Source organism: Capricornis sumatraensis, chromosome 1 (assembly GCF_032405125.1).
Source record: "Capricornis sumatraensis isolate serow.1 chromosome 1, serow.2, whole genome shotgun sequence".
Taxonomy (NCBI): Eukaryota; Metazoa; Chordata; class Mammalia; order Artiodactyla; family Bovidae; genus Capricornis; species Capricornis sumatraensis.
Genome location: NC_091069.1, coordinates 9,163,407 through 9,175,547, shown reverse-complemented (window position 1 = coordinate 9,175,547; position 12,141 = coordinate 9,163,407). Strand labels below are relative to the sequence as shown.

General features: G+C 46.8%; 1 protein-coding gene across 6 annotated transcripts in view; it reads left to right on the top strand.

Moving 5' to 3' along the window:
• The window catches only part of RALGPS1 (Ral GEF with PH domain and SH3 binding motif 1), a 264,443-nt gene that overhangs the window by 11,331 nt on the left and 240,971 nt on the right, over nucleotides 1-12,141 (top strand). For all 6 annotated transcript variants that reach the window (XM_068964492.1, XM_068964484.1, XM_068964475.1 and 3 more), the window contains exon 3: nucleotides 5,855-5,905. In XM_068964492.1, the coding sequence (XP_068820593.1) occupies nucleotides 5,855-5,905 (51 nt within the window). The remainder of the gene's footprint in view (nucleotides 1-5,854; nucleotides 5,906-12,141) is intronic.

Below are 12,141 nucleotides of genomic sequence, written 5' to 3'. Positions count from 1 at the left end.
CTGAATGTGGACTGTATATTAGATAATACTGATGTAACAACAATAAATTTCTTGAGTGTAATAATCTTATCATTATGTAAGAGGGTCATCTTTTTCTTGGATTAAAAGGGGAAGAGTCATAATATCTGCATTTTACTCTCAAATGGTTCAGAAAAAAAAAATTACATACTTATATAATTATGTACATAAAAATAAAGTAAATGAGGCCAAATGTTAATAAATATCAGTAGTGAAACTAGGTGAAAGGTTGTAGAGTTTATCATATTATTCTCGTAGGTTTTTTCTAAGTTTGACATTAAAAATGAAATTAAGTGTTAATGTTTTTAATGGGTTACTATCAGATTACTTTGAAAAAAGAACAGAGCAACTCGTAGCATGATTAGTTGTGATGGTGCTATTGGACCACAAATGGTGTCTTCCTCTTTAATTTGCATTTCCTTGACACAAGATTCTAAAATTGGCAGACACAGCAGCTCTAGGAGGAGAGGCGGGAATGCGTCTTTGCAGCCGATTGCTCTTTGTTCCCTGAGCCATCCTAGGGCTCATTCGGAGTGATCTCAATGCGAATTTATAGATATTTCTTATTATAAGACGGCCCGCTGTTTCTGCCAACAACTTTTTTGTTTATTTGGACCCAGTGTGGGTGGAACAGGGAGCCTTCCTTGTACTAAGCTTGTGGCTGGAAAGAGGGGATTTAGTCAGCCACCATTAGAGGGAAAACATACGTTCAGCATATGTAGAAACCAGTTTGTTTTCTTTTTGGCTGATTTGCTGTCACTTATCCATGGAAAACCACCTTGCTCTCTTTCTTTAGGGCCGTACTGTGATGTGCTCTGCTAGGTCTCTTTGTTCTGAAGGCTGCATCTCCAGATAATTTTCCTGTAGTATGTGGAGATTGGCTATTTCTTTAAAAAGCCTGGATTTCTAGGGGGCCCTGGACTGGGAGGAAGGAGATGGGAGAAGGGGTTAGGGTGAAGGAAGTTGTTGCAGGTGACCAGGGTAACTGGACATCCTGTTGCTGTTGTTCAGTCTGTCAGTCATGTCTGACTCTTTGCGACCCCACGAACTGCAGCATGCCAGGCTTCTGTCCTTCATCTCCTGGAGCTTGCTCACGTTTGTGCCAGTGATGCTATCTAACCTCCTCATCCTCTGCTGCCCTCCTTCTCCTTTTGCCCTCAGTGATTCCCAGCATCAGGGTCTTCTCCAGTGAGCTGGCTCTTCTCATTAGGTGGCCAGAGTGTTGGAGCTCCTGTGCTCTGGACATCCTGTTCAGTTCAGTCGCTCAGTCATGTCCGACTCTTTGTGACCCCATGGACTGCAGCACACCAGGCCTCCCTGTCCATCACCAGCTCCTGGAGTTTACTCAAGCTCATGTCCATCGAGTCGGTGATGCCATCCAGCCATCTCATTCTCTGTGATCCCCTTCTCTTCTCGCCTTCAATCTTTCCCAGCATCAGGGTCTTTTCAAATGAGTCAGCTCTTTGCATCAGGTGGCCAAAGTATTGGAGTTTCAGCTTCAGCATCAGTCCTTCCAATGAACATTCAGGACTGATTTCCTTTAGGATGGACTGGTTGGATCTCCTTGCTGTCCAAGGGACTCTCAAGAGTCTTCTCCAACACCACAGTTCAAAAGCATCCATTCTTCAGCGCTGCATGAAGTGGACATCCTGTATGAAGGCTTTATTTTCAAAAACAAGGAGAGGCCATTAAGAGACTTGTCATGAGACCTGTGAGACGGTGATGCGTGTCCTCATCACAGGCACGTGCTCCCATGACAGTAGGAACCAGAGGGCCTCATTGTCTCCTGTTCCTGTCGAGGCTGTGCCACACTCCTAGGAGCCTGGGAACCGGCTGTGAAAAGGAACAGGACCCTGATCTTGCCCTACAAGTCCCCACTCCTACACACGCCATTCCTTTCGGTAAAACTGCCTGCCTTGCAGTGCTCCAGCTTCAAAGGGAGGATTACTCAAAACCTTACTCAACCTTGCTACATGTGTTCAGCTTTGTAGTAAAATGACATGTAATTTATACCCCAATGATTTTACCTATTTATTGATGTATTCTTGCTTTGGACACTGCATCCTTTTGGGCCAGAACTGAGAAGATAGAAATGGGAGAGCTTCTCCTGAATAGTTTCTGATGGTATGTTTGGGACCAACCAGTCTATTTTCAGCCTGGTGACCTCTGTTCTGGTTTTTCTGGTTTATCTTGAATAAAATACCTGAGCAAATTTTTGACTGATGGTCTGAGCAGGGACAATAATATTTGAAACTTGAACCATCTGAAAAATTATGAAATGCAAAGTCACTCTCTTAATACATGATTTGGAAAATCACGTAGCAAACCCTAGAACTGATGGCAGGATGGAAAGGAAGTTTTCTCATTTTCACATTAGCAGACTTTTGGTTCTTTCCCTAAATGACACTGCAAACATCCTGCCAGTTCTTGGGAGGATTGGGAGTGAACTTGAATTGCGGGAGAGATTTCCAAGGCCCTCTGAGATCTCAGCTCAGATCTTCTGTTTTCACGAGGTCTTTCTGCTCCCCAGGATGGCAGAATTAATCCATGTGTCAGGAGCACTTGGCCAACAATCTCCTTGAGTCTGGCAGGAGAAATGCCAGTCTGTTTGCACCTGGGATGGAGCTCTGGGCCCTGTATCTCTGGGCCAGGCACACAGGCCTGCAGGCTTCAGCGAGCAGTAGTCACTCACTTTATGCTGATGTCCAGGGCTGGCTTGCTGTCGGTGGATAGACCCAGAGGTGGAACTGCTCAGACTCTGCAGTGCCATCCATGTCGCTACTGAGCTTCCAGTAGTGGCAGCATTTCACCTCAGTGCTCGTGACAAGCCCCAGCCCCTTGGAGAGGCAAAGCCACCTGTTTATTTTCATCTCCTTCTCAGCCCTGGGGATGGTATGCTTTGGGATGCATCCCATGCTTCCCAGAAATCCACTGATCTTGGGTCACCTTTCAGTTGTGCCAAGAGGTGATCAGAATTCTACCTAAGCCCTGGATTGTGGTTACAGTTGACATACCACGTGTGTTGCTATTTTTCTCCAATGTATTCTTGACATCAGGGCTTCCCTGATAGTCCAGTTGGTAAAGAATCCATCTGCAATGCAGGAGACCCTGGTTCGATTCCTGGGTTGGGAAGATCCACTGGAGAAGGGATAGGCTATCCACTCCAAAATTCTTGGGCTTCCCTTGTGGCTGAGCTGGTAAAGAATCTGCCTGCGATGCAGGAGACCTGGGTTCAATCCCTGGGTTGGGAAGATCCCCTGGAGAAGGAAACGTCTACCCACTCCAGCATTCTGGCTTAGAGAATTCCATGGATTGTATAGTCCAAGGGGTTGCAAAGAGTCAGACACAACTAAGCGACTTTCAAAAAAAAAAAGAGATTCTTGATATGAGGCTTTTTTCTCATGACTGTATAACAGCCTCCTTTAAGTATTTTTTAGAGCAGCTTTGAAACATGGATGTTCAAACATGTTAATAGTCCATTATTTCCTATCTGGTGTTTTGGGCAGGAACCATATACCAGAACATGAACCCATGTATGTGACTCCCCTTTGGCCAAAATATTCTGATACATAAACATATAAATATATAATCTTTGTGAATATGCAAGACAAGAGGTACAGAATGCCTGGTACCTGGGTACACACACACACAGTCATATATGTACACATATATACCTATATATAGAGAGTACCTATTAGGTACCAGGCGTTCTGCTCCTCTTGTCTGGAATTCTCACAGTGATCCTATAAGACAGGGATGGTTGTCACCATATTCTAGATGTGTCAGCTGAAACCGGGAGTAGTTAAAAGTCATGTGTCAAAGAGAATGTGCTGTTAAGTGATGGTGTCCAGACACACGCCGAGCCCTGTGAATTCCAGAGCCCATGTCTGTTCACTGCATCGTGTCCTCCGAGATGCCCTGTGGACAGTGGACAGGCGTCTTCTCTCATTCATGGGCATCCAGAGCTCTCAGCGCTCCTTGCCCTGGCCTGTCACAGAGGCATCTGTTGACTGTGTCCTGGCTCCCCACATGGCATCTGGAGAGAAGTATAGGCCGTGGGAAGTCAGCCCAGGCCACGCCTTGGCCTGCAAAACTGTCAGCAGTGACACCTGCTCTTACTGCCACCTGATGAGCTTATAGCCATAGGAACAGCGTTTCAACTAGATGTGTGTTTTCTGTGTGGACAAAATTAGTGAAGGAAAGTTAGGACCACCCTAGATAGCATATTCAAAAGCAGAGACATTACTTTGCCAACAAAGGTCCGTCTAGTCAAGGCTGTGGTTTTTCCAGTGGTCACGTATGGATGTGAGAGTTGGACTGAAGAAAGCTGAGCGCCGAAGAATTGATGCTTTTGAACTGTGGGGTTGAAGAAGACTCTTGGGAGTCCCTTGGACTGCAAGGAGATCCAACCAGTCATTCTAAAGGAGATCAGTGCTGGGTGTTCTTTGGAAAGGCTGATGCTAAAGCTGAAACTCCAGTACTTTGGCCGCCTCATGCAAAGAGTTGACCCATTGGAAAAAATTCTGATGCTGGGAGGGATTAGGGGCAGGAGGAGAAGGGGATGACAGAGAATGAGATGGCTGGATGGCATCACCGACTCGATGGACATGAGTTTGGGTGAACTCCGGGAGTTGGTGATGGACAGGGAGGCCTGGCATGCTGCGATTCATGGGGTCGCAAAAAGTCAGACACGACTGAGCAACTGAACTAAACTGAAGCTAGATTTAATAAAAGACCAGTTTCTTTCCTTTCCAGTCAGTAGTCATGAAGGGACGTGAGAGTTGGACCATAAAGAAGGCTGAGTACTGAAGAACTGATGCTTTCGAACAGTGGTGCTGGAGAAGGCTCTTTAAGAGTCCTTTGGACAACAAGGAGTCAGACTAGTTAATCCTAAAGGAAATCAAATCTGAATGATCAGTGGAAGAACTGATGCTGAAGCTGAAGCTCCAGTGCTCTGGTCATCTTATGTAAAAAGCCAACTCATTGGAAAAGACCCTGAAGCTGGGAAAGATTGAGGGCAGGAGGAGAAGGGGATGACAGAGGATGAGATAGTTGGATGAAATCACTGAACCGATGAACACAGGTTTGAGCAAACTCTGGGAGATAGTGAAGGACAGGGAAGCCTGGCATGCTCCAATCCATGGGGTCGCAGAATTGGACATGACTTAGCGACTAAACAGTGAACAACAGCAAAGGACTAATGCTTTAAAAAGTATATAATAAAAATGTCATGGGGATCGCTATAAAAGTTTCCAAATGCTTGCTCTCAAATTCTGTAGTTCTCTCATTGTGGGCTGGTGGAATAAACAGTTCATGGTCCAACACTGGTCTGTGGGGGCATCTCAAATGGGACTCCACCATATAATTTAGAGGTGGCTTAGGCTTCAGAAGAAATGTATACTTTCTATAAGCCACAATTTAAAAAAAAAACCTTTAGAGTAATAGAGAGTGTCTCTGTTTAACATTCTAACTTATAATATTGTGTCTGCAACTTTTTTTTAAATTGTAGAAGTAACTTAGACTTGAAACAAAAGCTCAAATAGAATGAAAATATCCAAACTAAAAAATGTACCCTCCAAGCTACTATTATCAATCCCTAAATTGGGAGTTCATCTCACATTCAAGAAGGAAGGGTGCGGATCAAGATTTATAACAAATGAAGGGATGGGAGAGGTGTTTTCAAAGTCTACCCAATTGTTTACTCTATCTGCATTTTTATTTCAAGGGGGAAAGTGTGACTTCTCAGAATGTGTTATTATTCTGTAGAGTTTCAAAGTCACATGGCAGCTATTTTTGGTTCCTAGTGTCTTCTAACCCCAGTTCTCTTTTGTTGCAGAGCCAGATCACGCTAATGGACATACCCGTGTTTAAAGCCATCCAGCCGGAGGTCTGTACTTGTCCTGTCCTCTGTACTAGCAGCGCTTGGGTGGGGAGGGAGGATTTTGTCCTGTTAGAGGGACTAAGTTTCCCGGTTTCGCTCTTGAAGTCTCTATAGACGCATGTTATCGATTTAAGCCCCCGTCAAAGAGAGCATCTGGAGAAGGCAATGACACCCCACTCCAGTACTCTTGCCTGGAAAATCCCATGGACGGAGGAGCCTGGTAGGCTGCAGTCCACAGGGTCACACAGAGTCGGACACGACTGAAGCGACTTAGTAGCAGCAGCAGTAGCAAAGAGAGCATCCAGGAATCCCATTCTCAAAGGGGCTCATCCTCTGAGCCTGCTGTTTGGATTTTTCCAGAGGATGGGACCGCATCTGGCCCTCTCTGTCAGGGCTGGGGGCAGTCAGTGCCCATGGCTGGCCTCCACACCTGAGCCTAAGGCCTGGCCTTCTCCCGGGTCACCCCTGCTGGAGACGCTCACTGTTCAAGATGGAGATGGGAGGGAACATTTCCTAGGAGCTTTTTTTCTGTTGATCCCAAATTCTGATGGTTGCCTTGTTTCTGATTTTGAAGCCAGTTGCTGCAGCAAAAATGTATACGTATTTACGTTAAGAGCATACATATATTTTTAGAAACAGCATATTCAATGAAGAGAAAAAAAGTTGAATTTAGTCTTTGGAAAAAATTCTGGAAATGTCTAGCAGTTGATAACGTGGCTTTACAGTTATTTTAGTCCCGGTTCTGGTTTTGTTATCAAGTGATAGAAATTCATTTCAAGTAGCTGAATAGGCAGAGGAAGAATTTACGAGCGTAAAGGGGGCACTTTCCATACCTGTGGGCCTGGAGTTCAGGCAGCCTACATTGCCGAGCAGGACGCACGCTCTCTCCCTGCTTTCTGCCTCGCCTCTGCCTTCCCCTCTCCCCTCTCTCCTGCCTGCCCTGTTCTGTCTGCCCCTGCGGTCCAACCTGGCCTGCCCAAAGGGCCCGCATTTGCGCGATGTCTGTGGAAGCCACCTTCCAGATCGGGACCAGCCCGTCTCAGTCCAGCCCAGCTGAGTCCTGTGTCCAGAACTGGTTCAGTGACTCAGCTCAGGAGTTTGTGGCCAGAATGAGCGTGTACAGCTGAGCGGACCCAGCTTTGTGAGTGGGGTGCAGATTTCAGAGAAGAGGAGTGTGGATCGGGGGACGTGTCAAAACCACGGTATTGATTAAATATTGATTTGTTGGTTCACTTGTTTATTTTTGGCCGGGTCAGGTCTCTGTTGCGGCCCGTGGGCCCTTCGCTGTGGTACACAGGCTTCTCCTTAGTGCTGGTGTGCAGGCTCAGGCATTGTGGCGCTTGGGCTCAGTTGACGCGTGGCATGTGGGGGTCTTAGTTCCCTGACGAGGTATCGAACCTGAGTCCCCTGCATTGGAAGGCAAAGTCTTATCTACTAGGCCACCAGGGAAGTCCCCAGAACACTCTTAACAGGATGCCCTTCTTCTGACAGTGTGGTGTTGTTAAGACTTTGAGAAAAACAGTGTAGTTTAATACAAAGCCAGGCAAAGGATCCAGGCCTTCCTAGAGCTGGCATCTAACGCACTATAAATCAAGGGGAAAGTAGTATTGCTAGCTGCGCTCAGCGCTTGTGTGAGGACGTGGCAGTGATTTGTATTTATGTGTGTGTGTGTTTTATTCATTAAGTTGGGGGGGGCAGAATTATGTTTGATTTTTTGAACTGGCTGACTTAAGTCTTTCTCTATTTTCTTCTAATGTGGGGATTATACATTCTTTCTAATTAAAACAAAAACCAACACCCACTCAGCGCACTACACCCTGGAGCCTGTTGGGGGAGTAGTTGCGTGACAGTTGCCTCAGCTGAATTATTAGCTCTCTACTCACGTTCTCTGCTTTGGCTTGACCTGGAGCTTTATTCTCTGCCCTGAACGTCGGGGAGGGCCGCCCAGTCTGTGGTGAGCCCGGGCACGCAGGCATGGCTGCTCGGGCCGATTGTAGGAGGGGAGGAGTGGGGGGCTCTCAAGAGGCATGGCCAGGAGCGTATCTCGTATCAAGTTGTGACAAGACATTAAGTTTTGCGGTCAAGTTTTGCTTTAAAGATGCGCTTGGAGCTGTGGTTCTCAAGCACGGCCTCGCATCAGAATCACCTGGGCAGCCTTGGAAACACTGGGTGCCCGGACTCCACCCTAGACCGTGGACTCTGAGCCTCTGGGTTAGAGTCCAGAACACGGTCAGCCCTGTTTTGTAGAAGCTCACCGGTTGATTCTGCTGCCAAGTGAGGATTAAGAATGATCTGCTGCGAGGTATCTGGAGAAACCCCAAACTTCTCCATTTTAGATCTGTGATATGTTAGCTAAAAACGGAAGAGTTTGTTCCTCGTTGTCATTGTCAAAACCATGGTTAAAAGGAGCACCCTGGGAGCTGTCCCAGCTTCTCTGCTCTTGTTATTGTTGTCAGCAGACTGAAAACTGGAACCTTTCCCCTTGATGATGTCTGCCACGTTACGGCTGGACCACCCCAGAGTCGGAAGCATGTGAGTAAGGGACACGTGTCAGTTTGATGTAGACAAGACTTTGCAGGAAGCAGAGGCTGGCACCTGATAGTGAGATGGGCACCCTGAGTGATCTGGATTCCCAGAAGATCAGGAAACTTGTGCCTTGCAATCCTGGCTGTGCTTCAGAATCAGTTGAGAGCTCCATAAAAAATAAAAAAATAAAAATAAAAAAATCCAGATCCCTAGGCTTTCTGCCTGGAGATTCTGATTCCATAGGCTTCGAGTAGGGCTGGGAATCCCTTTCAGTCAGTTGTAGTCACTGTTCTTTTTGATGCATAAATTGTTATTCCATCGCTAAGTTGTGTCCGACTCTTTGTGACCCCATGAACTGCCACTCACCAGGCTCCCCGTTTTCCACAGTCTCCCGGAGTTTGCTCAAATTCATGTCCACTGAGTTGGTGACGCTATCTAACCATCTCGTCCTCTGCTTTCCCTTCTCCTCTTGTCTCAGTCTTTCCCAGCATCAGGGTCTTTTCCAATGAGTCAGGTGGCCAAAGTATAACTGTATAAAGTATAATGCATAAATTATCCTGTCTTTAACCAATGGGAGCCCTTTCATGTCATCTCCTGTATCCTTTTAACATGATCCCATTGTTTTTTGAGAAATTCCTTGCTCTTTGATACAAGATAAACGGGTTTCTTGCTGAAGACCTGGAGTCAGGCAGTCCCTCAGGGGTCCTGGTTTCATTTAGTGGAGAACAGTGTTTAGAAACCACAGCCTTGGGGAGAGCATTTTCATTGCTATTGGACTGCTGATGCTTTTAGGCCTTTTTGGTGGGTGAGGCTAGGAGATATTTATTTTTTAAAACTAAAAGTCATGAGTTTATGACTGGATGATTGGACGGGCGATGTTATTCCCTGCACATCCTTATCATGGCTTCCCAGCCGGTGGCGTATATTTCCCCACCCCTGGACTTTGGGCCATGCTGGTGACTTGGGCCCAAGTGTTGGGATGCGAGTGGTGAGCTGAGCCGCTTGAAGGTCAGGAAGCTTCACTAGCCCTCTCAGAACTTCCACTCTCTCTGAGGGACCCATTGCTCTTGTGCTTTTAGCCTGAGTCCCCAAATGAGGACGCGGAAGGTGACATGACCCCGACCCAAAGCCTGAACTCCAGCATAACTTGGTACAGCCCGGTGGTTCCAGCAGAGATCAGCTGAACTGCAGTCACTCTAATGACCTCCTTGTCACCGTGAGCCTCTGAGATTTTAGGATCATTCCTTATGCCACTTTATCAGGCGGAAGCCCAACCAGTACAGTGTTGGTCTTTCCAGTTTAAATCTAGCATTCCGGGATTGTTAACTTAATTCCTTTGATTTTTTGGCATGTTTTCTTTTACCCTGCCAATTTTGGTTTCTAACAACATTAAATAATTATTTTTTTTGTATTATTCATCTCTCTCTCTCTCACACGCACATATATATACATACACATATATGATAGTTTTAAAATAATAATATCAGTATTACTGTTATTATTTAGCAGACTGCTACAGTTGAACATTTAATTGCAGTTATATATGTCTTTAGTTCCTTTTCTTCTTATCTTCTCTCCCTCCTACTACTTACATGCCCAGGTGGGTCTCCTTCCTTGGCCTCCCCGCAAAGGTCTTTGAACACACCAGGGCAGAGAAAGAGTTTATGCTCACTTGGTTCTGGAGGGCTGCATCCTGAGAGACCCTGTTGTAATCCCCATGCCTGGAACATACTATCTACACGATAAATATGTGCTGAGTGAGCGGAGCATGAATGAATGAAGGAGAGAGGTACCGTAGCAGAACAGTCTCTGGCCAAATGCAGGCACGATGCCAAGGAGGGCCTACCAAGGAGGGGAGGTGATTACCAGGGTGCCTGTTCTGCGGTGTAACCACTTCCCTCAAAGCTGGGGTTTTGCCTGGTGAGCACAGTCTTTGAAGATTCACATTTCCAAATGCTGTTGATAACAGAGGGTAGAACTGCGGCTTTGCTCATTTCTGCCAACGGGGCCGCAAGAGCATCAGCCCAGGGCTCAGAGGAGGCCAGGCAGACAGTGAGTTAAGGATTGGCAGAGAGCAAGGAAAACGGAGGTTAGCAAATATGGAGTCATAACTATTCCCTGGTGACTCTGGCAAGTGACCGATTTTATCAAAACCTGGTGGGTTAATGCAGATACAACTTTGCAGCATAATGGCTCTCAGCCATGTTTACCTGGCTAGCTGTGGCCTAGAACCCCCTCCATGCCATGATGGATTGGTTTGCAGGGATGGGTGGATTCCTGCTGCCCAGGAAAAGGGCTGCATGGTGAAGCGGGTCTTTCTGTGGGAGTCCTGGTGGCAGCTGCCTTGGGAGAGGGTACATTTGCAGGGTGGCATTTTTGTCTCCGCCAGCCTTCCCTACAGAATCTGCCTGTCCTTATGCCCACCTCCTGGCCTGTGGAATCGAAGGCCTACCAGTTTCTCAGAGACCAGTTTAAAGGTCGGAACTGTTTCTGTTGTTAGTTTTAACATGAAGCATCAGTGGGTGAACCGCTGTTCTTAGAATGTGCACGCTCTGCTCTGTGCTCGACTCACCAGGTTCTGCCCGAGTCCAGCTTCTGGGCCCGCTGATCCTGCTTGGGGTGCTAGACAGCACAGGCTCAGCCTGGCAAGTCTGGGGTACAGTCCCAGCTTCACCATTCCCAGCTTGGAGTGTGAACAAATTACTCATTCTCTTTATGCTTGGGTTTTCTCGTGTGTAAAGTGAGGGAAACCATAGTGTTCACCTCACGCGAAAGAACTCGGTGCAGTGCCTGTGTGTGGGAAGTTCGCAGTCACTCGAGGCTGTGATTCCTCACCAGTGCATGCTCTGAATAGGTTCTGTGCATTTTGAATGTGAGCTCATGCTTGAAAGAACATTCAGGGATGCCTGGCTGGGAGCCAGTGGCCCAGAGGAGGTGATGGTCTGAGTAGCAGAGCAGTGAAGAGCGCCGTGTTTGGAATCCTTCAGACCTGAGTTCATACCCGAGCTTCTCAAATGGTGGAGAGGCTGAGGTCTGGATGGAGACACATCTCACGGTGTCCTGGGGCCACAGAGAGACTCGCTCTGCTGTTGTGTCGGGACACTGGCTTCTTGGAAAGAAAGCTGTGATAAACTTAGACAGAGTATTAAAAAGCAGAGACATCGCTTTGCTGACAAAGGTCCATAAAGTCAAAGCCATGGTTTTTCTAGTAGTCACGTATGGATGTAAGAGTTGGACCATAGACAAGGCTGATCACTGAAGAACTGATGCTTTTGAACTGTGGTGTTGGAGAAGACTCTTGAGAGTCCCTTGGACAGCAAGGAGATCAAACCAGTTAATCCTAAAGGAAATCAGTCCTGAATATTCATTGGAAGAACTGATGCTGAAGCTGAAGTTCCAATACTTTGGCCACCTGAGACTCATTGGAAAAAACCCTGATGTTGGAAAAGATTGAGGGCAAAAGGAAAAGGGGGAATGCAGAAGATGAGATGGTTGGGTGTCATCATCAACTCAATGGACCTGAGTTTGATCAAACTCCGGGAGACAGTGAAGGACAGGGAAGCCTGGCATGCTACAGTCTATGGGGTCTCAAAGAATTGGACACGAATGAGTGACTGAATAGCAACTGGCACTGAGCCTGGGAGGCTGAAAGGGATCCTGTCTGATGGGTGATTCGGGGAATGGGATAGGAGTTGGGAATGACATTTCAGGCAGCG